Genomic DNA, 27,451 nt, shown 5'->3' with positions numbered 1-27,451 from the left:
TCCCTATAGTGATCAGGTCAAATGGGTAAAATATGTCTAGTTAAAGTAGACCAAATAAAGTAAAAAACATAATTTCAACAGAGAAAAAGAAAACTAATTTGTTCTAATGTATGAGTGAATTTCTGAGTGTTAAAGTTCAACAAAGTCAACGATTATTTTGGCAGTTAACTGGAAACAACTATATCACAATGCAACGATTTTTCCATTACTCTGTGTGTGTGTGTGTGTGTGTGTGTGTGTGTGTGTGTGTGTGTGTGTGTGTGTGTGTGTGTGTGTGTGTGTGAGGAGCATTTACAGTGTGTGCATGAGTTAATATGTGTGAGTGAGTACAGTTCTGGGTACGCACGCGCGCTCGTGTGTGTTCCCTCCCCAGGGTTTCGGGGAGGAAGTTGAACTCCAGATGTGAAGTTTTACACACTGAGCCTTAGTGAGCCTATCGGCTTTCACATGGCTTCTCTTTACTATTGGGTGCCTAGCTAAAGGTTCTCTCGTAATGTAAAAACCAAGTGGGCAACACAGGCTGCTCACTACTCCACAACTCCTGCTGCGCTTTCTGTATTCTTCCTTTACCTCAACTTCAACTCTATTCCCCGCGGATACGTTTGCACAGAAATTTTATTTCTTTGAAATATCTGATAGTTGCTCTTCACTGAAGAAGTTTGTGGACATTGCTGCAGGACTCGTGTCCACCTCCTGACCAAAAAAAATAAAATAAAATCGTACACTACCGTTCCAGGTGGCCCTGCAAATATTGGACATCTTGCGTAAACCAGGACTTTCAATTTTACATTTCTTTCAATTTTACATCAACTCTGTCATGCAGTTGATGTGAACATCGTTAAGGCAAAGGTGCTTTCTGCTTCAATCCACAATGAAGGGTAAGTTTCACAAAAAAAAAATCAAGGTTAAAAAAATCTTTTAACTTTACAGAGCTGTATTTTTTGGATCTTTCTATTTGACATACTATTTTAGTACCTTAGTATCTAATACGAACAGGTTTGTGCCTACTGTTGTACATGCTGATAAACATGGTAGTATGAAGCACAAACATCTAGTGCTATTAATCTACTAACTGTTGAATGCATGAAAATGTAGGCTACTAAGAACATCTGGCGGTGCGATGATTTGATTATTTAGGCTACGATTGAACTATTTACTACGTTAGTATGAGCGAGGCATTTATAGAAACCTTTGTATTTTGCTCTAGCCTACTCAGCAGTATGGTAGTGTGTGTTTTATTTTCTCTTTCCGTTTTAAAGAATGTGTGTTACTCCAACATCTGGCATGCATTAAGCGCCCGTGGTGTGTTAAGGCTGGTTGGCCGCGTGTATGTTTTTGGCCGAGTTGCCTGTTTTTAGAAGAGTTGAACTCAAGCATCTGTACACAAATCACGTTCTCACTGACCTATGTCATTTTTAGAAAAGATTTAGCCACAATAATAGAAGTTTTATTGTTTAGATAGAGAACGAACGTTCCAGCATCTGCATGGCTCAAAACTGGCTTTCTGTGACCTCATATAAAACATATAATATTGTTGTATTTAAGTATATTTATATCTGTTTTAATTATGTCAATCGTGCAAAAGTACAAGGATTGATTTTAAGAGAGACCTTATGATTATGAGCATTCTTTTTTTCTGCCTTCGTGCTCTGTCTCAACTCCAAGACAGGTTGCATGTATATTTATGAACAGTGGAAAATAAGAAGTCAGGATTACGCAATCCAAAAAAAAAAGCCTTGGTTTGTTCCTGAAGACCAAAATGGAGAACTGGGGAGCAACAATGTTTGGATAAATGAGTCATGTTCTTTTCTACAAAGGACAGTTTGAGAATCATGTAAAGTGCATTGGTAAGCAAAAACATTTGGGCATTTTAAGTGACAAAAAGGCACACAGATCATTTAGCAGTACAGCTTTGACAGAAATTAAAAACGTTCTGGACTGATATTTATTACAGTCTTATTTACATGCATTCATCTTAATGGTTAAATGAGTTATATGCTAACATAATTGCCAGGTTCTACAATGTCATCTCATGGTTATGGATTCAGTTATACATCCATTAACCTTTATGTACTTCTGAAATTTATAAGGTCACATTCTTTGTCTGCATCTTTGCGTGTCTGTGTTTACAGTTCTGGGGATTATAGGGGAGGGGGACATGAGGGTATTTGTCTACCTGTGCAGACAAGGTAGGTGGAGAGGGTGGTGGGCTGGAGGAAGGGATGTGATGCAGACCACAGCTCTAGGATAGAATTATATAATAGATATAATTACAAGATATAATTACTTCGTTTTAATGCTCTTTATTGAATTAGGTCTTGTGTACCTTGGGGTAAAGGATAACACTTGAGAAACTACATGTTGTATGTAGTATTTACATAAATCTTGTATCTATATACAGTATCCATTTCTAATCAGGTAGTACTCTGTCTTGAGTTGGTAAGTTTTTGATCTGTAAATCATACTTAAATCATAATTTATTACTTGTGTTAAATTGCAGACCCAGAACATCTGGAAACTAGTCCAGATTTTTTTTAATTGACTTCCCACTAGCAAAATTATGGATTATTAAGTGCTTAATTCTGGGTATTTGTCTATAACAGCAGAATAAATCATATGAACATTTTTTTTTATTGTAAAAATGATTTAAAAAAGGTGGTCAGACTAAGTGGGATATTGCTGCACATATACACAGCAAGTGGTTTATTCCTCAGTTTATCGTCATCTAGTCAAAACGTTGTAACTACAGTATATGGAAAGGGCGTCATTACTCCTTCATGACTAACTAACACCTGATGCTTGTTTTATTTTCCATTTGCATGTTAATGTGTTTTTGCAGGTTTGTGTTCAATGTCTGTGCATTTGCTTGAGTCACCAGAGGTGGTTAGGTGCAGGACTGTCTCATTTAAACATCTGTCCTGTGTCTCTGTGTGTGCCGTGCAGGTTATAACACTGACAATGATTTCTGACTTCCAACAAAGATACATAATCATGGTTTCCTTTTTTCATACAGATGTATATTTGTTTAAAGACTGAAGTCGAACAGTAAATTAGGATAGTGTCATTTTGTTAACTTGAGAATGGACTTTGCAGCCAGTGTTAATTCAATAGTAGGAGGACACATGTTTCTATAAAGTATTTCTGCCCTTGGAATCATAACACTGTTATTACATGCTGGGTTTGGCAGATTTTGACTGAGAGTATTCCAGATAAATCCTGTTAGAATTATTACTGGTTGGCCAAAGTAAGTCTTCATTTTAGACTTTTTTTATAGTACAGTTGTGTTCTGTGTCCCTTATTTTAAGCCAGTTTTACTGTCAGAAAGATTGTTATATTAATGCATTTACTTCAAGGAATCTTCAATGGAAAACCATCATAGCACTGACACTGTCATCTAATATCGTTGTCCTTTAATCCTTATACAGACGACTTTACCGATGAAGAGGAAGTGCAGTCCTTTGGCTACAAACGCTTTGGTGAGTAGCTTATACACCACCACACTGTCGAAACATAGATTATTTGACACTGAACTCTGTCAAAATGGAGTGTTTTTATGTTGAACTATGCTGTATGGATAAAGCAGATGAATATGGGGTCATGTGCCAACATTTAACACACTTCTCCGTGTCATCGTATGCTTGAGTCATTAGCTTGAGGTACACTGGTGTGAACAGACCTTCTCACTTTTACTTTGTTCAAAGAGTGGAGTTTTCTATATTTATCACGAGTGAGCATCAGGCACTGAAAAGTAATAGTTAGCCTTAAACTTTTCCATATTTTGCTATGATTGCATCTTTCTGCAACCTTCGTTGGCTTCTCTAATGACATACAGTACTAAAGGGACTTGACTTCTTGGCCATCTTAAGTTTGCACAACTTTTGCATTTCAGATTATTGCTTAAGTTTCACATTACTAGAGTCACTGTTACTCTATTTCTTGGCGAAAACAATGCAGATGTTCTCACTATGTCTTAAAAGTTATAAAAATAATTACAGTCAAGTCTAAAGCTAAATCTCTATATTATAATACATTCGCCCTACTTCATAATAATAAGATGTTGTGTATTATTTAACCCATTTATCAACTACATATAATGAAGTGTTTAGAGGTGAATTACCTGGAATATATTTCTAAAAAAAAAAAAAAACAGCCTTAAATCAACTGTCTATGTCTTTGGACATTATGCATGAAAGGGTTAAGCAGCTGAGGTCCTAGATCTAAGCTTCATATGCAGATTCCAGATGCCTGTGCATAGCTGTGTTCATCAGGGAGCCAGCAGGTTGGAGGATTCATGACAGGGATTGTGATGTTTGTGACGTGAGAAGATCCAGGCAAGGGATCAAAGCACTTTAATCATGCTCTCCTAAACTGGCAGGCAAGAATTGGATTCTGTCTTTTACTGGCATGCAAAGTGGGAATGATGGACCTGCAGAGATCTGACAGATTTGTGAGAAAACCAGACCAGTTTTGGATTACTTCTGGGCTGTTTACTCCAAATGGTTTTGATTTAGAGACGTGTGCTTTAGTTAGGCATGAACATGATGCGGGTATCCTCTGAAGCAAGCTATTAGGAAATGCAAAGGCTCTGGAGAGATGATGTAAGTGCCATTATCATCATCATCATCATTTGGGGAAAAATAGCTAAGCAATTTCATTCATCACAGTACTGACAAGAACACTATTATTTGCTGTGACTATAGATGTTATACCACATGACCCTTATACACTACAGAAAAAGAAAGAGGAGAAACAGAAAGCTGAGCCATGAAATTTAATCCCCCGGTTACTAAACAAACTAAAAAATAAATGTATGAAGTAAATTCCATCCTCACAGATGGAATATGAGTTGAAGAAGAACAGAACTACAAACGATTTAACCAGCCATTAGAACCACTAGTTTCCCTTTTATGTAACTTTGAGAGGACACAATGTGCTTTTGGGATTTTAATCTGAATAAAGGTTTATATACGATAATATATTTTTGCTCTGGTTATTACAGTACAAATGTCCGAGTAATTCAGCGATTCAAAATGCAGATGAGTTGTCATTCATTTAAATGCGCTAGGAAAATGCAGCTGCCATGCTACTGATGTACTGTAAACATTTTAATAAATAATTAATAATTAATAAATGTGCATATTGTTTCATACAAATTGTGGTTTCAATTCTAAACCAAATAATCAATAAAAAATTCTGTTGATAATTGTGCAGCCTATTGTACTGACTCTTGAAGACACCTGGTGTGGCCGTGCGCTGAATTTTAGTTTGATGTTATTCCAAGTGATTTCTTACTGCTGAGTCAGCACCACTGCAAGAGTACTGACTTCCACTTTTATTTGATTTGTCCCCTAAAATGAAGTGTAACGAGACCGAAAGCAACTTTTCATTGATGGTGCGATGTACACAATTCAATGATTCAAGAGTAATCAGATCCACCTTGAGATCTGAGCTGTTTAAAAAAAAGTGTTCCATAGACAAATTTTAAATCCTTTTTCTTGCAGCAATCTCAGGGGGTTTGTTTAACTGGAGCTCATATCGGCTGAGGAGGGGGGCAGGGAGCTGGAGAAGCTGGAGGGTGTGGGGGTCGATTGGCCAGGATACTGCTGTGTTGGTGCTGGAGCAAAGAATTGTGGGGGTGCGCTTTCTAGTGAATATTCAGCATCATAGCGCAGGCCTTATTTTAGAGCCAGTGAAAACATAGACAGAGAAAAATATGCAGTTCTCTTTCCTGTAGTAACCCGCATCCTGAGCAAAGGAAAGGAACCATTCTGATAAACAGGTCTAGATAGGTCTGGGTCTTTCAAATCTCAGCACATTGTTTTGTCACAGTTGTGGGCAAGAATGTATTAGTGATAACTTACATTCAGTTTCCTGCATTGATTTGCAATGAATTTGATTACAACACTCAGCTCATCGTGTACTGTAACATTACCGGATTTCCCCTGATGGTGAAATAAAGTACCGTCTACTCTATTCTATTCTACTCTGTTCTACTCTACTCTATTCTGCTCTACTCTATTCTACTCTATTCTGCTCTACTCTATTCTACTCTATTCTACTCTACTCTACTCTACTCTATTCTGCTCTACTCTATTCTACTCTACTCTACTCTACTACAAGGAGTATTTAGTTTCGTTCCCTTTAAAAGATGGTCACGTCTAATCTTTTGCGTATGTATACAGTATATATACACAGCTATATGTACATATAACACTATTTTATTTTATCATCATTAACCTACGACAAAACGTTTCTATTCAGACGGGTGAGTTCTCTTTCAGATGATCATTTCACCCCATCCACAGGGTATGTGAGAATTGAACAAGACTCACAGATTGAATGACGTGTATAAAAGTGATGCAAAATCATATGCTATGGCCTTCACAGTAATCAGAGCACAGCCCAAGTAAATACTGATGGGAGATTTGGGCCTGATGTGTTTGACTGATGACTTTGAAAAGCTCTAATTGGAATATTATTTGTTGCTGCAAAAGCTCTTTGTGGAGCAATACCATGCAAAGGCAATTTGTTGCTTTTTCCTTTCATTTGCCACTCTGTAATGTTATTTAATCTCAACTGATGGTTAATTAACATTAATCTGTGGCTGAATGTACACTATTTCCAGGGTTAAGTCATTGTCAATATAATAATATTTTCAAAGGTGCACCTACAAAATTGATCACATATATTATTTTGAGCAGTACGCATTGTTGATATCAGATGCCTCGATGTGTTTTGCTACTGTAGGTTCGATAAGGTTCTTACCTCTGTGTCATAGGGGAAATTCTCACCCAGAGTAAGATATGGTAATGGTAAGCATTTCTGCCAAGGATTGATGTTGAAAGCTGCCTGCATTTATAGATATGTTACTGTTATTGTTTTGACTTGCATTGCAGAACCTTTTCTTGTGGTCTGTTTCACCCACCTTCAAATGGCTTTAACTGGACATTGGTTAGAAGTGTGTTTGCAGTGTAATTTGATTTTAGTTCTTTCATGGAGAGCAGAGGTACAGAGAGAACATTCCCTTATCTCCAAGTCAGAGAGTCTACAGTTTAATCCCTCTGGGAGTCTGGTCTGTATAGCTTTTCCTTATCTCGTTCCCCAGGATCAGGAGAATGGAACAACCACTTTTCAACAGAAAAAGGGGTATGCTTTTAATGCCTTGAGTCTGAATTCAGACCAAGCGTGAATGACAGATATCCAGCAGGAAACTGTTGGCATGAGCCATGGTGTTGTGAAAAGGGGATTAGTTTAGAAAACAGGAACTTTGGAAATGACAAATACAGTCACATAAGAATGGATTTATTTTCTCACAGAGTAGTTAACTAAGATGAGCATTGATGAGCAAAAATGCAAAAATACACAGGTCATACTATGACCACTGGAACCAAGGTTAGGAGGTGTGTGGTCACAGGCCTTGTGGTCGAGGGGAATAAGCCACCAGTGATTCCCTAACACTCTGTTCTGGACAAATGGACATAAATTGACATTTCAAAGCAGGACATCTGTTGTTGCCTACACCAGATGTGAAAAACACTTTCAGATCCAGAGCTGAGTTAAGATACGCAACTTCCAAGAAACAGCGACAGACCTCCAGGGATAATCTTGCTCATAAACTGCACCCCTTATTACAAGCTTTGTGGCATGGAATTGTGCTGTTCTATGATGCATGGACAGGCAACTGCCTCAACAGGCAACTAGTCAAAAATAACACATATGTGAGTTTGCTGCTTTTATTTTATTGCAGGTCCAGAGTGCTACACCCTGTCTGATATATTAACACAAGTCTTTTGGCTCACCCACCAGCCAAAATCAACTCCATATTCCCTGTTCTGAGAAGAAAAGAATTGTGCCTGCATATGTAATATATGTATTTTCATTTACCCTGTTTAGAATCAAAGGCATTGCAAACTGGACATCCCATTTTCAGAGCTGGCCAAGACGGAGGCACTCTGCCTTTATTTCCTTTACCTTTGATTACTTTGGCAGTCAGAAAGACCTGCCTTCTAAATCATAGTAAAGTGAGTAAAATGGTGATACACAAACTAGCTTTCCATGGGCCTTTCTGATGAGTTGTTTGCATGTAGGCAATCTGGCACTTTGTCTGTAGCGCTGTAGGACTACATTAATATAATACAGGGCTCACACAAGCAAGCAGCACTGTACTCTAGCACTTTTCCTGAGTATTAAGTGCACTTTAGTATGATGCATGGTGCTTACTGTACAGGCTTAGATGATACAGTGCATATCGGGATCCAACGGTGGTAGAAACAGACAGCTTTTTAATGCATTCAAAGCTGAGTCAGGAAACAAGGCATAAGGGTGGACCACCCAGTGACATAAGCTTCTCCTGCTCACACCACCAAATTTCCATACTTAGTGTGGGTTGAAATGAAAAGGTCAGGAGATTTGAAACTCTTAGCACTCCTACCTGGCCAAAAGAGTGTCTCAGTAAATCATCTAGGGATGTTTTTTTTTTTTTTTTCATATTTAAACTGATTTAATAAAAAAAATATTGATCTGTTTTGAATTTTTACAGCACAAGTTTTGGCTGTTTCTGAACATGATTTCCTGTTTGGGATTTTTGTTTTATTACTCGGATTTAGTCATTTTATGTAATCGTTCATTTACTGCCATCTTTTCTGGCAGCCTTGCTTTTTTGGAACCATTTGCCTCAGTGATGTCATACTTCCAAACAAAGGAAGCTATGGTAGAAAAATAACACTACTGATGTAATGTTCTAAATGCACCACTTTATTCTTCTGATTCTTACTTCTACATCTTATGGGATGGTCTCCATATTTTTTGTTATATATGTATAATGGGTTGTGATGCCTTCACCCCTGTCCTGTGGAGCTGGTTGCAGATGCCTCTTACTGTTATTTTGCTTTTTTATTCCTTGCAGTTCTCATGAAGATCATAAAGTGCTGTTGTTTAATCATAAAAAGTTGTGGTTTCTTTCTCATTCAGGACATTTCAGATTGTTGTATAGCCTACACCTAGTGCTGGAGCAATATCTCTGATTGATTTTCCCTCTTTTGTCAGCTTCAAAATGCCTTGCTTTTCTCCTATATACAGCTCTCTGGTCGTCAGCTAGGATTATCCTTTTTAACAACAAATGCAGTTTTCACAGGTGAAGCTGAAAGCTAAAACCAAGAGTAGACATTCAGAGGTATTTATTGTGTAAACAGTCTAATAGTCTAATCTAATAGCACACACCTGGGTAACAGGAAACACCTGGCAGTGATGTTGCTCACCTAAAAATTGGGTGGTCTTATACAAAATTTGCTATGTTCTACATATAAATATCAGGAAATAAAATGGGAAATTCTAATTCATTTTTTTTAATCTCAAACCAAGATCTCTTCAGTCTGAAGGAAAAACAAATAAATTGACCTCGCCATTCCAGTAGTTTTAAAGGGGAATGTAGCTACAACTGTCCCTTCACCAGTCTCTGTAATGTATGTTTGTCTCCCATTAGTTTAAACATATTAGCGACAAATATTTAATCCAGCATTTATTATTTTTTATTTTTTTTTGGATTATTATTTAGATCATTACTATTATTTCCACTTGAACTGCTTTAAACTAAACATTCTTCCAATGGTTCTGACATCAATATCATTTATGTCATTTCCATGTGCCTGAAACCTGATAGATGTTTTGTACTCAAAGTTTAATATATCATCAGTTTAGCTGCTTCGCTACACTGTAGGTGGTTAGGACAGTGTGTTCCCCTCAGGCCTGTTCTCTAACTTTGCCTCGTTGTAACATATGGTCTTGCTTTTCTGTATATGACCTCATGCTTATAAGCTAGCAAATGAGACTAGAGAGCGAGATGGGGTAGTGTGCTGTGTTTAGCTCTATTAAAGAACTTTATGGAGGAACTGATGTTATGCAGAGTTTGGTGCTTTACCTTCAGTCTCTCCTTTAGACTATTCTCCACTCAAGATGCTCAGCATGTACATGTACAGTCAAATATTGTACTGATAGTGTATACATAGTGTAAAATAAGTACACTGTTCATTTGGCTGATGCTTTAAAAAACAAACAACTTTTACAATTGATCTGGAAAACATCTGAAGCAGAAGGGTCTTGCTTAAGAATCCAAGCATGGCAGTGCTGAGATTTGAATCTAATCTGTAACACGCAGCCTTAACCACAGAGCTAACACGACTAGCACAAATGGTTACTTTAATTCAAACACTTGAACCACTAAATTAGCTGGCACTAAATGATTGCACTGACACGAAGCGAGCTAGCTGAGTTAATTGTAGTGCTTCGGTGGTTAAGGCTTTGATCGTGTGTTCAAATTCCCAGCAGTACCAAACTACCCCAGCTGTGTCTTGATCAAGGACACAGCTGGGGTAGTTTGGTACTGCTGGGAATTTGCTCAGCTGTATTTTATTTCACCTGGAAATGAGCAAATGCACTGCATTATGTGTTATTTAATAGGATGCAATATATTATAATACTTTACTGAAAATATGTTTGGTTGCATAATTTACATTTTACAGTATTTTATCAGCAAACTACTCATTTCTCATTTCTAGAGACCTGGTATAAGTAAATATTTGAAGGGATGTGAGACAGACTACATATGAGCAGTTGTGTGTTAAGTCTCTGTACAAGAAGTCATCAGTGGGACTGTTGGTGCTGGGATTAAAACAATCACAGATTACAACCTTCTAATCTGTAGCCAAGGCTGAGAAATCCTATTGTCTTTGATTACCATTGGAAAACTTAAATAATTTACAGATCCGTTGTTGACCTTCACTAGTCAAGTAATGGAAATAAAAATACATAGGCATTTTATGTTTTCATTATATTCATATGGAAGAAAATATAAATAATCTAAAGCTCATAATAATCAGATTTAAAGCAAACATGTTCTTGATTAACTCTTTTTACTAGAGGCCAAAAAAAAATGCAGTTTGCACCTGCTTTGGCATGCCCTTGTTCAGCGTTATATTTCTTATCATGTCATATCACACCCCACAAGTGGGTTTAATGGATCATATAAAAAAGTAGACACTCAGGGCTTTAAGAATTTGTAGTTTTTCAGTGTTTCTTTTTTACTTAGCCCACTGGGGCAATAATTTCATAGAGAAAAGTTCAAAAAAAATCGTATACATTTTTTTTTAGAGTAAATGCTGATATCGAACCTATTTCTGCTCTCTGAGACACCCTAAGCACTTGTTCATAAGCGGTTAATATTTGAAGTAAAAGAAGTAAAAACATCTCACATGGAAAGCCTCTAGACAGTGTCCTGATTAAATTTATATCAGACATGCGGCCATAAAATAATTCAACTCATTGATCCATTCCGCTGTCGAAAAGGAACGCCAGTGTACTGGTAAAAAGGCTTAAAGATAAAAAGGCTTGGGCAAGTAGTCTAAGGGCTATGGTATCATGAATTTTTACTAAAAACCCAGGATATTTAAGCTATAAAGGAAATAAAAAAATTGGTCGCCTGTGCTAGGAAGTTCACAATAAATCATATTAAGTCATATTAAATCATATTAAAATAATCATAATACGTATCTTTCAAGATGTAGATGACCTCAAACACACATTCAATCAACAAATAGCTGCACAAACACAAAATCAGTGTTTTGCAGTGACCAATTCAAAGATGGTCTCCAGATGGCCTTGTTAAAAATTACATGAAGTTCAATATGATTATACTTTCCTTTCTGTTTGGCAGTATGGCTGAAGATGACGCCGGTGTGTCCTACTGAAACATAAAGTTTAAATTGTTTAAATGATTGGCGGCATCTGGAATAGAGGTATAATGGTTAAAATATTTAGTAGGGCTTTAGTGTGGCACTCCAGGCACATTTGAAATAATAGTGTCTGTTTTTCAAGGAACTTTTGACTTCCGGTCAGAGATTTTAATCGGAATCTGTCTTCCTGGTTCTGAATGATTTTTTCTTTGAATAACAGATTTTCTGCACGTCCTCATTCCTGCCTGCTGCTTCAGATTAAAATAAGTGACTTGTTTAACGGTGGGTCTTATGATAACTGAAGGCAAATGGCTCCCCTGGGGATGGACATAATCACCTCCAAACCTGCCACTAAACTGAAGTCTTGAACGGCGTCCACTCTGTCACGTGAAACAAACAATGGCAGCTGCGCAATACGGTATGACGTAGGGACTAGCTCTTTCTGTTCATAAAACATTTTAAAAAAGAGACTGGATCGGCTAGGTTCCTGCCAAATTACTTTTTCTTGCATGAGACCATGATCACATATGGAAGAGATTGGAGCCGAAAACAGTTCACACATGGCCTAATAACCATGCCAGTGTATAAGCAAGAGCTTATTGCCTAGCCTGAGCTCACGAGAGGACACATTCCTGCTCTTCTTCTCCCTGTATTTCTGTCTTTTGTTATGTGATGTCATTATGGCTATAGAAGTTAGAAATAAATGATTTATTTTTTTTTTGCTGTAGGCAGCACTACATCGGTCTGTTCCTCCGGAAACATCTTGTCTATGATGACATCCACTTCAATAAGAATTATAATTTATGTCTTTGACCAAATCATATCCTGCCTTTTTTTTTTTTAGCTTTCTTGTTTTGTTGCCTGTGCGATCATATACCTTGTACAAAGAGTCAGCTTTAGGTCAAGTGACCCACATTTCCATGATTAAAATGCATGCGCTACATTGAGAGGAAGCCCAACCCACAATGGCACCATTTAGAGAAGAGCTCCCTGCATCGCAAATGTAATTCGAATTGACATTTTAGATGTTTATCCTTCGGTCCATGGCATGTTGGTGTATCGAATGTTCTCATGCATACTTTGATTCATGCTAGGTTTAATGAGCTCCAGATGCTCTCAGAGGCCTGGCCTATTTAAAGAGTCATAAACCTGTTTGGAAGTTTTTGTAAAAAAAAAAAAAAAAGACAGATTTAAAAAAAGACAGATTCCAAGCTGTACAGTGCAGAGGATTACTGACATAATGGTGTGGTAATTTGTCTCTGTGGTTATATGCAGTTTTTGTAAGTGTTTACTTGTTAACATTCTTCTGCGTGATTGTTGATGTATGTGTAGAGGGGTGGTTATTAGTCCCAGTGCACAGCGGTATAATGCTTGTGGAATTGGAATGATCTCGTTCAGCATCACTTTGGGAGTTGTGTAATGCTTACTTGAGCTGATCACAGAAAAAAGAAAAGAAAAAAAAAGAAAGAGAAATAAGAAAGAATAGTGCAAATGAAGTAGAGGTTCAGCAAGCTAAAATATGTGGATTTACCCTCCAGGCCTAGTGCAGATGCTCATTAAAACAGGCAATGCCAATCACTGCTGTGTTTAATAACATTTTAATAAGATTAACTGAAAAGGAGGAATGTTTTGTTCTTTGTAAAAAAAAAAAAAAAATGCCAGGGGGTCTGCAGTTTCTAGGAAACAAAGTGTATGTACCTGCATGTCTTTATTAAATCTATAACAAAGAATTGGCCTTTGCAAGATTTTCACACCTGTGGTGCCAATATAGTGCTTATAACTCCTATTCAGTATAACTTGGGAATTAAATTAAATTAAATTAAATTAAATTAAATTAAATTAAATTAAATTAAATTAAATTAAATTAAATTAAATTAAATTAATAAATAAACAAACAAATAAATAAATAAATAAATAAATAATGTTAAGTTAAATTATATAAACATTTATATACAACAAATATACATATTTTTAGTTTTGACAGAATCTCTGCATCACTTCAAATTCCTGAAACTGAGAGAGAGAAAAAATACACTGTGAGATGTAACAGAACTGAAGTTTTAAATAAAACAAAATTAAAAAAAAATTATATAAAAAAAACAATACAACCAAAGAGTAGGGTGTGGTATTGCAGTAGGTTTTTAGCATTTATTGACACTGTATAAGCAGGAGACATCATCAACAGTGTAATTATTGTAAACAGCGATTAAACGAGTAGATATAAAGTGATGTATACAGTGAATATGAGACAAAGAATGGAAAAAAAGAAAAAAGAAAAGAAATAAAGTGCTATTTTACAGTATACTGGATATTAATATATAGTGGAAAGTGGCAAATGAGCCAATGAGCTGATCTTAAGACTGGCTCAGTGCACAATAATGTCTCGACACAGTGATGAGCTGTTGTACGGTGTGATCGCTGCTGATACAAACATCTTTCTGTACTACAGCAGAGCTAAACGTGTTTTATACTAGAAGAGACTAGTGGGTCATTGAGGGCATGGAGTTATATTTACAGTTTATTTATACCTGCATGAAAAACACACCCATTTTTCATTTAGTCTATGTCTCTGTCATACGTTGACATTTTTACTCACCAACCAGCTCTTCTCTATCATACATCAACTACTAACCACAGAGGGTAAAGGCTAACTCATGCCTCCTCTGATACATGTGAAATCAGCCGACCACTTTTTTTGTTCTTTTTTTTTAAATTGTTGCTCATGCTGCATCACAGAGCAGCGTAACATACTCGGAGGAAAGTGCTATCTGCCATCTTCTGTATACATGAGCACACAGCCCATTAGGAATTTGAGAAGAACAACCTCTTACACTCGACATATGCTGTACCTCCATCATTTGGCATGGAGACGTTGGTAATGAATCTATAATAAACTCAGATGATTAGCTAATTTATAAGTTAAAATGTATACAGTTGTATAGCTGAGGGCCTCACTCAAGGGCCCAGCCATGGCAGCTTGGTGGACTAGGGATTCGAACTCACAACCGTCTGATGAGTAGTCCATAACCTTAACCACTAATCTACCACGTTATGCTCTGTAAAGCTACTTTGAGACAAAGTTCATTGTTAAAAGTGCTATACAAATTGAATGCAATTGAAAAAACACCCACAATTGGCTAATGTCACTGTGATTGACAATGGAGAGAGTGTATCAGATCCCTCCCACCCAGAGGAATTTAAACATGTTTGTAATGAGTAGACTAAATGATGTGGAGTGAACAATGAGGAGTTTAGTCAGTATTAACATAAATGTGGGATGTGGTAGCCTAGTGGTTAAGGTGTTGGATTACCAATCGGAAGGTTGTAAGTTTGATTCCTAGGACCACCAAGCTGCCACAGCAAGGCCCTTAACCCTCAATTACTCAAAAATTAGATAAAATGTAAGTTGCTCTGGATAAGGGCATCTGCTAAAGCCAATTACGTTATGACCTCATGAGGATGTTGGTACTGATAGGAACTACATAGAAAATAAGGCAGTGGTAATGTTTCTTTTGCAAAACACCAGTATTATGGGTTTGATTCTCAGCTCAGGTAAGAGCTTAGTGTTTGATTTTATTTAGGGCTTTGAAAATACCTGATCTAATCATGTTGGATGTCTGAAAACTAATTGTGTTCATGTTACTCCATTCAATCACGTGGAACCGATTCACACATGTGAATGAAATAAATTCATTGAGCATTTTTTCAGTAAACCAATAAAATGAGTGTACAAGTGTGTTTGGTTGATTCCTGGCTGACCAAGAACTCACACAAGGCTGGTTTATATAGAAGATCAGAAAAGCACTGAAGCAAAAACATCTGGCGCACCTCTGCAGCGATTGTCCGATAGCACAGTAGAAATGATGGATTATTGGTGGGAGTTTTGACTTTAATGATGTACAGATACAGCATATCCTGCTGCATAGCAGAAATCATGATGTCTTCAAGCTTTACAAGAGCCCTGGACACCGAGCTACAAAACTACACTTAGTACCGAATGTAACAAATATAAATGTTCTTTCTTATATGCAGCCCACTTATTTTTCAATTCTGTGCATATCTTGGTCTCATCTGACTAAAACGTTTCCAGTTCTGACGATTTATGAAGTTTAGGTGCTGTATTTTGTGGGTTGATCTCAGGACAACTTTAATCATCTAATAAACATCATCTAAACATCTAATAGCTAATATCTAAACACAACACGTTAAGAAAACCAATTCATACTTCCATCTTGGTCATGGGAGCAGTATTCACTGCATTACATCACATATACATAATATATACATAATATTAAATAATACAAATATACGCTTTAATCTAAAGCAGAGCCTGTAATTAGGGCAGCATTTACAAGACAGTGTGCAAAGATGCCGAAATAGACTTTCTTAAGAATAACAAACATGGAAAGAATGTACGCTTTGATAATTTGCATGAGTATTTATGCAGTTTTGTTTTTCTGAATTCTCTGTGGAGAATTTGTTCCTGGAGCGTCTGTGGTTGGATATAGCTGTCTTTTTCTTTCCATCACCAGTGTTTTTGTGTGACTAGGCTCTTGCACCAGGTACTGACAAAAAAAAAGAAGAAGAAAGAGAGAGAGCGAGAGAGCATGAGAGAGAGAGAGAGAGAGAGAGAGAGAGAGAGAGAGAGAGAGAGAGAGAGAGAGAGAGCAATACAGGAATTCTGTCTCTTACTTCCTGAGTCCAAATGAAACACAGCTGTTTTACATGCATTGATGTGAACCTCAGCATTCTTTCCCCCTCTCCTCTCTGACTTTATCCTTCTTCCCCTTTCCCCCCATACCCCTCTGTGCCTTCTATGTCTCCACCACCTCCTCCACACATCTCTTTCACAATACTTTCTTCTTTCATCGGACTCCATCAACAACATAAAATCTAGAATGTTTATGACTCCCCCCTGCAGTGTATTGCCTTTATTGCTTTAGTCACAGTTCTGAGTTTTTGGCCAGTACGAGGATTGTGATTTCTCTCAAACTTGTTCGCTGTCAGTTCGCCACAGACAGCATCATGTTAAGTTCTGCAATACCTTAACCACAAACAGGAAGCTCTAGTATTTATTTACTCTTTGAGAATTTCCTGGCTCAGACCTTGCAGTTAGGGGCACTTCAGCTGATAGACACATCTGGCTTCCTTATAGCCTTTATTTAATGAGCAAGGCAGTTTATTATACCTAAACTGAGCTGCGTGTTGACCTCAGAGACGATCCGAAGTGCATCAACACTAACTTCTAACAGAAGCACGTTCTCATACCCGATTGGACAAGGCGTACGAACGTCACAAGATGTTTTTCAGTCTGGCTTCTAGTTAACCTGCCAGTGTTATTACTGTGAGTGCTTTCTTCTGAATAACTCTATTAATGATACAGCTTATCTAAAATCTACAGCATAAATATATATATATATATATATATATATATATATATATATATATATATATATATATAAAACTCCTTGCCGGAAAATAGAAAATTAATTTATTATTCCGTTTTACTGTGTACATCATCCGCTTCTCTGTTTCCTCAGACTCCCAGAAAGACACATGCTTTAGCCAATCAGCAACGAGGACGTCCCCTTTCTGTTTTGAGTTAACGTTGATGTGGTTTTGAATTTGCTGGTGTGTTTTCACATTTTGTTGTAGGGTTTTTGGTTGGCTGTTATGTTTTAATTTGGGTGTTTTGGGTTTTTTTCAGTTTGCTCTTGCATTTTCCGATTTGCTGTTATGATTTTGCTACATTAATGTGGTTTGCATGTTGTGTCAATCTATAACCGTGAGCCAGAATGAAGAATTGGATGTTTAAAGGAAAAGTTATAAGTATTTCTGTATACATCAGAAGAACTTCAGCCAGCAGTGTGCTGTTCAGAAGACTGATTTATACCCCAGAACAAAGGATGCTGAGAGAGTGGATGGCATCTCTGGGAAAATACTTTTCATTCAGTGGAACAAACAGGGCTGTAAATACATAAAGGGCAGTGCAGGGTTTTCCGTAAAGCTCTTGTGTTTCCGTCCTGTTTAGGGGCAGTGCTTGTTTATGTGCTGATGTTAAACTTGAGCTCCTACATGATAAGATCTTAAAGGGGAGTGTTCATCCCCCACATAGAGACCACCTTACAGAGGACTTAATGTGAGCAGGGCCACTGGGGGCCGCAGTTACCACATCCGGGGCCCTTTGAGGCAATATTTACACAGATGTTTGAGTCCAGAGATGTGACCTGCCCTCTTCATCCCCTTCATCTCCCTCCTGGGGCTCTTATTAGAGGACAACCTAGATGCCAGGGCTGCCACTGTGACCATCTGCTGATGAAGGCTCACATTCTGATCAAATTGGTTTAGGGGGGAGAATGTTAGGCCAGCTGTGGAATGTCTAAATGTATTGTGGTTGTGGATGTTTATTTGCTGAAGCCCGACCACATCAGCTTTAGATCCACATGACTCCTCCCCTGCCTCCACAGACTGACTCTGCCGACTGTTGTTGTTGTGTGGTTGCTGATGTGTGAACTTACCAGTGGATTTTGACGTTGCCCCATGATTCACATGAAATAAAAAACTAGATACACAGGACACCAAAAGTCAAAGCACCTTATGATTTGATTCAGCGGTTACAAACCTTTTTTTTATTTGGTTGCGATTTATTTATCATTATACTATAGCGGTAATGAATGGACAGATTTGATTGGTCAGAAAGTCTTCTTTTATTTCCTCTAACAGCATTTCAAGATTTAAAGTAATACACTTTTACTAATATATTATGATTTTAATAGTAAAACATTGGCTTGTATGGCAAAAAAGGCCACATAGACACCTGTGTAATCTTTGACATGGTGAAACCTGAAAGTCTTCAGGCTGGAGCACTTTGTGGTTTCTTGGGTTTCTTTCAGTATTAACATCAATTTGGAGAATAATGAGAAGCTAGTGATGGAACGACTTTTTATATGTGATATATCTGAAGTGATAATGGGAACTAATTGGCTGATTAAATGTAATGCTAACTAATAAAATGTAATTATAAATTAATTAAATGTAAAACAAAAAAAATTTACATATATTCATAAGTAACTCTGGTTGGAAAGAAATAAAAAATTCAGACAGGATTTTATTGAAAAACAAAAGCTATGGTCAGCATTTTCTCATCCCTAGCATTATATGTATAACGACTGAGTGATGATACACAGAGAATCCATTTATTTGTCAGTAGACCTACTGAACAAATAATTAAAAAAATACACTATTTCTTTTGACCATAAATGTTAAGAAGCTGTGAACTTTACTGGGAAATTCTCTGCTTTGGTACTTCTTCTTTCAGATGATTCAGATGAAATTATTAAACTTTCCAAATAAGGGAAGCTGAGATAAGGGAAGAAGGGTTATGCTTACTTGCAATTTTGTAATATTTGATTTTTTTGTCATGCAGTAAAGAAATGTTTTAAACTTTGCAGAACTGAAATCAATGCAGATTTTCGTAGAATGAAAATTTTCATCTCTATTGTTTTCCAGTATTGTGACTCTGAGATGTCTTGCTTTTTTTTTTTCCACAGGTATCCAGGAGGGAAATGAATGTACTAAATGTAAAAACGACTGGGCCCTGAGGGCAGCCATTGCTCTCCTGTATGTCCTGTGTGCACTGCTCACTATAGCTGTGGCTGTATTAGGATACAAAGGTATGGACAGCGTTTTTATATAATGGGTTTGTACAGATTACTACAGTACAACTTATACTGAAAAATATATGAGTTACACACACAATCCACTTTAACAGTATTAAAGCACCTAGGCCAATTCTATTATTTTTGCTAGAAAACATAAGACATTTGGCTATGGGATCAGAAGATGAATATGAGATGATAGATCGGAATTTCAGCATCATTTCCTGATATTAATATCTAAATGCGTTAGACCTTTCTCTCTCTTTGGTGGTAATTTAAAGTAAATTCAAGGAATTAATACGTACTATTTGTTTGCATGTCCCTTGTTGGCAAAACCTGCATCAGGCCAAACACCCAGTGACATCACCAAACCGTTGTACTCTTCTACTGTGATGCTTTTCTTCTTTCAGTTCTTGTTTGTAATGTGAGGTTTCTCCATTCTGTCTTCTTTTCAGGAAAGGAAATGTTGCTCAATTGGGTTAAGCTTTGGTGACTGACTTGTCATAAACCTTCCTTATATTCATAACTTTTTTCTTCTCAATCAATGATGTTCTTCTCAATTAGACTGGATGCATTTCTCTGTAAACTGGCCACCGATGCCCTTACTTCCAGAAGCAGACATGCAAGCCCAAGCTAAAGGCACTGCCTCCTTTCTTTTTCCACACTTTGGGCTTTCTATCACTTTGGACCAGGTTAATCCTGGTAATAGAACATTTGTGGACCATCTCTGAATTTCTTTGCGAATTTCATTCTGTCTTTCTCATTCTTATTGCTGATGAGTGGCCTCTAAATTTATGCTTTGTAACTCTTCTTTGGACAGCAGACTGCGATATCTTAACCCCTGACCTGTGAAGGTTGATGGTGATGTTGTTTTGGGTTTTTTCCTCACAGCTCTCACAATCTTTCCCCCATCATCTGCTGTTGTTTTGTTTGGCCGTATTGGCAATACCTGATGCTTGTGCAATGACTGATTTATTTTTCTCTCTTTTCTCTGTTTTAAAAATTACTTGCTTGTCTCCTAAAATCAGCTCTCGGGTCTTTATGTTGGTATATCATTTTTAACAATAAATGCAGTCTTCACAGGAGAAACCCAACACTTAGATGAAGAGTAGACAATCAGTGCTATTAAAGAAAAGAAAAGATTTTTTAAAACATTCAACATAAACAAGGGATGTGGTAGCTTTAGGGTGACCAGAAGGTCATGAGTTCAGATCCATGAAATGTCTGCTGTTGGGCCCTTGAGCAACACCATCCACCCTCAAAAAAAAAGGGTCTGCAAAATGCTGTAAATCTAATTAACAGGAAATGAAAGCTGAAGTCTTGATCTATCATCCCATGTAGCTCTTTTCGTCTTGTGAACGTATTCGATGTATAATAAAAAAAACTATTCGTGATCCTTGCACCTCTAATAATTTACAGTTCATTATTCTCTTCAGGAAAATGTAGCCGAATTATACGCAGTAACAGTAAGTTAAATTGAATACATTTACATTAACATATGATGTATCTAGGAATGATTAATGTTCAGGCAAAACAAAGACGTCTGTCTAAACATTTTGATTGTTTAGTCTATAAACAGCTGAGAATTGTTAAAACCTTTCCACTGTTTGTCAGATTATTTGTCTTACACCGCCATATTTTTTCTTCGAAACAGGATGTTTTTAAAAACACATTATCTTTACGACCTTTAGTCTAGTGACATTTCTACTCTTTGTAAGCTTCAAATGTTGTGAAATCCATTTGAGAATCCTGTAAATCATGAATTTTATGTACTGCTATTAACCATGGCTTCAAGAAAGAAGGGTTTGAATTGAGTATTTTCCAAAACTCCCCCTGGACACAAAACAGCTGTGAACATCTTGAAGGTTTGAGATGATTCAATCTAAACAGAGTTCAGTACAAAACTATTCAAGGAATTGTTTCAGAGCTACAAGCCTTTTCTATGGGAGTTCCTCCTGAAACCTAAATCAGAATAGTTATGTTGGCCATCAGAAAATACAAGAAAAAAACATTAGTTGTTTATAGTTTGTAGATTATAAACCTGTTCCTATTGCACTGTTCCTATATGTGGTGTTGTTTCTGAATTTAATGCCATTAAATATTTGTCCAGCAAAACAAACAAGAAAAAACTGCTAGTAAATTCCAGTTAAACAAAATATTATAAGATTCTTATGAGATGCCAGTCGAGGGTCCTTTGTTTTCTTCTATGAATATCATTTTCTGGCCTTTGACCCAGTCCAGACTCGATTTGGTGGTCAGACACGAGGCACTTCAAATCAGTCCCAAATAACTTGCATATTAATCGTGACTTGAATCTCCACCCACTTTTCTGAAGACTGGGATGTAATCAGTATATCAGTAGTTTAAATACTTCTAAATAATATCCTCTGTTAAAATTGTTCTTGAATAACCATGAGAATCTGATGATGGTGTGCTTACACCAGATTGACTAAAAGACTTTTTGACTTCAGTCAGAATATAAATCAGAGTGTTTCGTCAATACAATTTGGCCCTGTGCTGCTGATGATAGAGGTGAAGATGGAGACAGACAGCAAGACAGCTTTGGCCTCCCACTGATGGACTCCCAGTGAGAGGCGAACAAACAAGCCTTTGAAATGGACCTCCATGTTCAATGCATGTTATTGCTTTGTGTTTGGTTAAGCGCTGTGTGGAATGACAACATTTAATTATTATTTATTTTATTTTATTTTGCATAGCTTTTAGTTTTAAGGGAGATGAGTAAACAAGAGTAAATGAACTGATGAGTCACTGCTCTTTTTTCTAAAGTTTACTAAACTGTTATATAAACAGTGCACTAGTTTAAGAAAAAAATAAGTAATTATAATGAGCCTTGACCTGTAAACACAGGAAGCTGAACTCCTGTTTCTCTTAAACTTACCCTGTTTATGCAATCCAGTGTAATATAAGCGAATGGTGAATGTTGCACCCTCTAGTGGTGAAGGAGATGTCTGCAAACATTTATTTATTTATTTATTTGTCTGTCTGTCTGTCTGTCTGTCTGTCTGTCTGTCTGTCTGTCTGTCTATACTAATTACTAGTAACCAAGATCAATAAACCTGACTAAGATGGTTGAGACCAAGACAGATGGCATACATGTCTTATACCATTTTGAAATTTATTAACGAGCAAATAAAACATGAACAAATGTCCCTGTTGTTACTTAAGGTATAGCATTTCTAAACTCTAACCAGCCTTTCTGTATTTTGTCAAGACACAAATAAGTAAAGCTCTTTAAGTCACAGCAGGAAACAGAAACAGAATAGAACAGAAAACAGAAAACTTCTCATTAATAAAAATACATCTAGCACTACACTTATGTCCCATTTTTTCGTGGCAAAATTAAATTTAAATAACATATTATTTTTAATCAGTAAAAAAATACAAATGCATAATTTTATATTTGCAATTCTGTAGAATAGTCAAGGATGGTGTTGGGTGTCATGATTTGTTTAGTGTTTAGTTGCTGGACAGAGGAGGGTTGTGAGCCCCCTGCTGGACAAACACGTCATTTCTACCCTTTCTATTTCTATTATATAAAACAGACGGCACAAATAAAGCTTTTTATAGATAGAATTTATTAGTATTTAATAGTATTTATTATTTAATATTATTAAACCTTTTATTTTAGGTAAAGAAAAATACTCATGAAAAACTTAAAATTTGTGTCTCCTTTTACGTAAGACATCACAAATAAAGCATGGCCTCTGGTAAAAAGAATTATAAAAGAACATGTTTAAGTCTGTTTATTATTAGCTTTAGATTATGTTTAGCATCTGTGATATGAGTTTCTGTGAAAGAGCTGATACTATTAAAACAATAGCATATTGGAATAATAATACTGGACAATAGTGCTTATGTCAGAGACATGCCACCTTAGCCGATCGGCCCTATACGCTCACTACGCAAGTTGCGTAGGGCCCCGCAAATTACGCAAGGCCCCGCCTCCCCCTGCCTCATTTTAAAGCGTGTATTAATGTTTACTGTGTAGATGACAATATGAAGTTATCCATCTGGCCATGAAAAGAGAAAAAAGAAACAAAATGAGAGTGAAATGCGAGAACAGCAATCAGGTAAACTTGTGTTCTCCTCAGGTTTGATGTCAGCAAGAGCAAATAACAATAAAGTTATGTTGATGTGATTCTGTCTCTAGTCTCTACCGGACTAGCTTCATTAGCTGTGCAGTGCTGCCAGTGCAAGTGTGAATGTGTGGCAAATGGTTTACATGGCTCACAAATCAGGTACAGTAGGAGGGCCCCTTAGAATTTTGTTTAGGGCCCCAGAGAGGTCAGGATCGGCTCTGCTTGCCACACTGTGGTATAAATCAGAATCATTAATTAAATTAAGAAATACATATAATCGAAGAAAGATCTCCAAATTCTGACAGTGTCTCCATGTAGTAGAGAAATGTAAGAACAGATGAAGAGTGGTTTAAGAACGATGTTTCTTTAAGCAGTAGCATTTAAACCATAGTGGTGGTGATGAAGAGACGGATTGGGAACACCAATGCATTCTAGAAGACACTCAGACACCCAGAGCATGACCGATTAATGGCTACTCCGCATTCCAGAGGAAATTAAATGTCATGCATTTGCTGTGTGACTGTGCATACGGAATGATATTCATTCCAATTGTGTTGTCTGCTGTGTATGTGTGTAATTGGCAGTTATTAAAAAAAATAATTTACCTTATACGATGCATTACTGTCACAACCAGAGAAGGAAGGACACGGACCCGTACACAGGATAGCTTCAAATGAATGGGGTTTAATAAATGAGAAAGACAAATACAATAAAATGACGAGGACTAAAGTAATACAAACAACGACACTTAACAATGACTAGGATGAGGTAAACGTAACTAATGAATCCGTGCAAATCCGTGCCTGACAATTACATTGTATGCCTGATTTGTAAACCTGACTGGTGGATGGTAAACTGAATCAATTTCCATACATTTGTTGCTGTCATAGTCAATCATTCTTTACAATCAAGGTTTCATTTTTGTTGCTGATGTGTAAAGTGCTATCATTCTTTGGTCTTTTTAAAACATTATGACTTAAAAAGTACTGTGCACAGTGAAATCATAAAAATCACCCAAGCATGGAGAACACAGAACACACAATAAATTACTAGCTGTCTTTTGGCTCAGTTTGTGCCTTGGGGTTTAATCAGCAACTCTAAATCCACAGCAGGGTTGGTTCTCATTGCAAATTCTCACAGTAGTCAAAACGAGTAAACTAGAGATAGGACTCTCGAGTTGGCTAAAGTAGGTAGACAACCACCGGACTATTTCGTTTGGAACCGGATTGCTTAGGTATAGTGATTGCTGTGTTCTTGCTCACCAAAACAGACCACACCAAAAAGGAAAATATACCAGATTTTGAAAACTGTGTGGTTCAAACTATTCTGAACGAAGAAGAACCAACACTCAAAGGTGTTATAGGTTCGTCAGGAAAGATGGCTGGTGTTTAAAGTTATTCTGTATCTTTGGTGAAATGTTTGAAAGTGTTTATTATTAAAATCCCAATGTAACAATACTAAATATAGTGCCTACTCTGTTTTTAGGCATCAGTTTGTTTCGCTGTTGGATGAATATTTGATTCTATTATCTTCTTTTATAGTGGGTGTAATAACTCACTAATAACCCACAACGTAGTGTTTATGGTGTTTCTATAAATGTCCTTTTTGTGGGTTTCTCAGTGGTCCAAAGGATGGATGATGTGACTGAGGGGATGGAGACATATGAAGGCAAAATATCTGCTGTAGAGACAGACTTGAAAAAGCTTGGTGAGTTGTATCTAAAGACAAACCATAACATTGTTTATAAAGTGCTTAAATTCAGTGCAATTAAAGTGTATTGAGTTTAATGTCATTTAATATTTCCATTCAGATCATCAAACAGGAGAGAAGTCAGAGAATGCCACAGGTGAAATCTTATCATTCAAGGCAGAAATTCAGACATTGCAGAGTCAACTTAATGATGTTGCCCTTAGAGCATCTAACAACAGGGCAGCTTTAGATGAGCTACGGGTTGTAGGTGAGGATATGCAAAGTGGCCATGTATCACTGAGAGACCTTCTAGAGAGCAATACCAACACCATCCTCACTGTCAATCGTACACTAACCACATACAACAGCCTGATTGATAGACTGAAGTCAGAAACGGAACAGCTCCAATCAGATCTTCACGTACAGACAGGGGAGCAGAGTCGCTCCACTCACAGCCTTAATGTTCTCAACTTCACCCAGAACCAGCAAAGAACTCTGATCAGCTCCCTCCAGAGTTCAGTGGAGGATACCAGCCAGGCGGTTCAGAAGCTCAAGAATGACTACCAGAGTCTTCAGCAGGTGGCCAGGCAGACAAAGGCAGATTCTGATTGGCTCAGAGAAAAAGTGCAGAACCTCCAGCTGCTGACTACTAACAACTCAGCACTGGTCCGTTCCAACAGTGATGCACTTGAAGAAATAGCATCACAGCTCAGTTCACTGTCTGAGCAGTATCAAAATGCTTCAGCTATTACGGAAAATCATGACCAGAATCTGCGTGAGCTCATGGATCATCAGCGTGATCATGACAATGCCACCACCAACAGGTTTGATGCTTTGGAGACACGCTTGGATCGCAACGAGGAGAACATGGACCGCGTCACGGGGAACATGACCGTTGCTACACAGCTACTTGGGTCCATCAACACTGACTTGAATGGTCTTCGCACCTGTGCCGAGACAGTGATGAGGCACTCAGACCTGCTGCTGGCCCTCAACAGCAGCATTGTGGAAGCCAGGGCAGATGGCAGTGAACTCAAAACTCAGCAAGAAGAGCTTGCTGCCAGGCTCGACAAAGAAGTGAGCAGCCTCTCCATAGTCATGGAAGAAATGAAACTGGTGGACAGCAAGCACTCCCAGCTCATAACCAACTTCACCATCCTTCAAGGTGGTGGTTAGACATTTTAAAGTTTTCAATATTGGCTTGAGGGATTGTAAAGGAATGAACTAATGGAACTGTTTTTATATTCTGTTCCAGGTCCTCCTGGTCCTAGAGGCCCTCGGGGGGATAGAGGACCCCAAGGGCCTGCAGGAAAACAAGGTGAGAAAGGTGACAGTGGAGAAAAGGGTGCTCCAGGTGTGCCAGGGCCTAAAGGAGACAAAGGCATACCTGGAATTCCAGGGGTCCCTGGCTTCAAAGGGCCACCTGGACCAAGGGGAAACCCTGGGTCAAAGGGGCCAAGAGGATCAGGGGGTCGTGCTGGGCCGCCAGGTGAGAGGGGTGATCCTGGTTTACCTGGGCTTGCTGGCAGAGATGGTCAACCAGGTCCTCAGGGACCTCAGGGGCCCCCAGGTCCACAAGGGCCAGCAGGACCTGCAGGACCACCAGGAGCTCGTGGCCCTGTTGGCCCTATTGGTCTACAGGGACCACCTGGCCCAAATGGACCTCCTCCTCAAGGGGCTAAGCCTTGGCGACCAATAGGACCACAAGGCCCAATGTCCCATCAAGCTTATGAACCTTCTCCGACCAGTACACCAGGTAAAACTTTCTTGGATGCCCTTAAAGCAAAATTGACAAATCATTTTTTAAGAGTAAAATTTCATTAAAAATTACATTATAAAATGTTTAATAATTAGGGTATTTCGTATATATCTGTGTGTTCTGGCTATAAAGAAATGTTATTATGCAAGTGAAAATAATTCATAAAACATGTGTTCTGTCTCGCTGCATTTTCACATTCACACCTTGCTGATCTGCAATGTTTCATAATCTCCTTTTCATATTCTTGCTATTCTTATTCTCAGTTGGTGCTTCTTAAGTCATGGTGTGTCAGAAAACGGGGGCTGTCTTCGGGGATAAAATTTAGACCCAAATGCACCCCCCGTTTTCAGACAGGTCGGGGCAGACACGTGAACACAAAATGTAAACAAAAAACACATGGCAAAATGTCTGGGCTAGATTCTGACAATGTGCTTCATAAGAAAGGCATTTTTGGTTTTTAAATTATTAGAGAATATCAAAACTAAGACAATTGTACTGTAGTTCTATGATAATTGACTT

The 27,451-nt window shown here is 37.7% G+C and overlaps 1 protein-coding gene across 1 annotated transcript in view; it reads left to right on the top strand.

Annotated features, from left to right (window-relative positions):
- Nucleotides 1-375: 375 nt before the first annotated feature.
- Nucleotides 376-27,451, top strand: part of LOC113657611 (signal transducing adaptor molecule (SH3 domain and ITAM motif) 1) — a 42,291-nt gene continuing 15,215 nt past the window's right edge. The window contains exons 1-6 of the mRNA XM_027169535.2: nucleotides 376-878; nucleotides 3,426-3,476; nucleotides 19,277-19,399; nucleotides 25,105-25,191; nucleotides 25,295-26,338; nucleotides 26,429-26,929. Of these exons, the coding sequence (XP_027025336.2) occupies nucleotides 872-878; nucleotides 3,426-3,476; nucleotides 19,277-19,399; nucleotides 25,105-25,191; nucleotides 25,295-26,338; nucleotides 26,429-26,929 (1,813 nt within the window). The 5' untranslated portion in view covers nucleotides 376-871. The remainder of the gene's footprint in view (nucleotides 879-3,425; nucleotides 3,477-19,276; nucleotides 19,400-25,104; nucleotides 25,192-25,294; nucleotides 26,339-26,428; nucleotides 26,930-27,451) is intronic.

This window comes from Tachysurus fulvidraco, chromosome 1 (assembly GCF_022655615.1).
Source record: "Tachysurus fulvidraco isolate hzauxx_2018 chromosome 1, HZAU_PFXX_2.0, whole genome shotgun sequence".
Lineage (NCBI taxonomy): Eukaryota > Metazoa > Chordata > Actinopteri > Siluriformes > Bagridae > Tachysurus > Tachysurus fulvidraco.
Note: the sequence above shows the minus strand (reverse complement) of the source record. Positions and strands in the feature narration are given on the sequence as shown.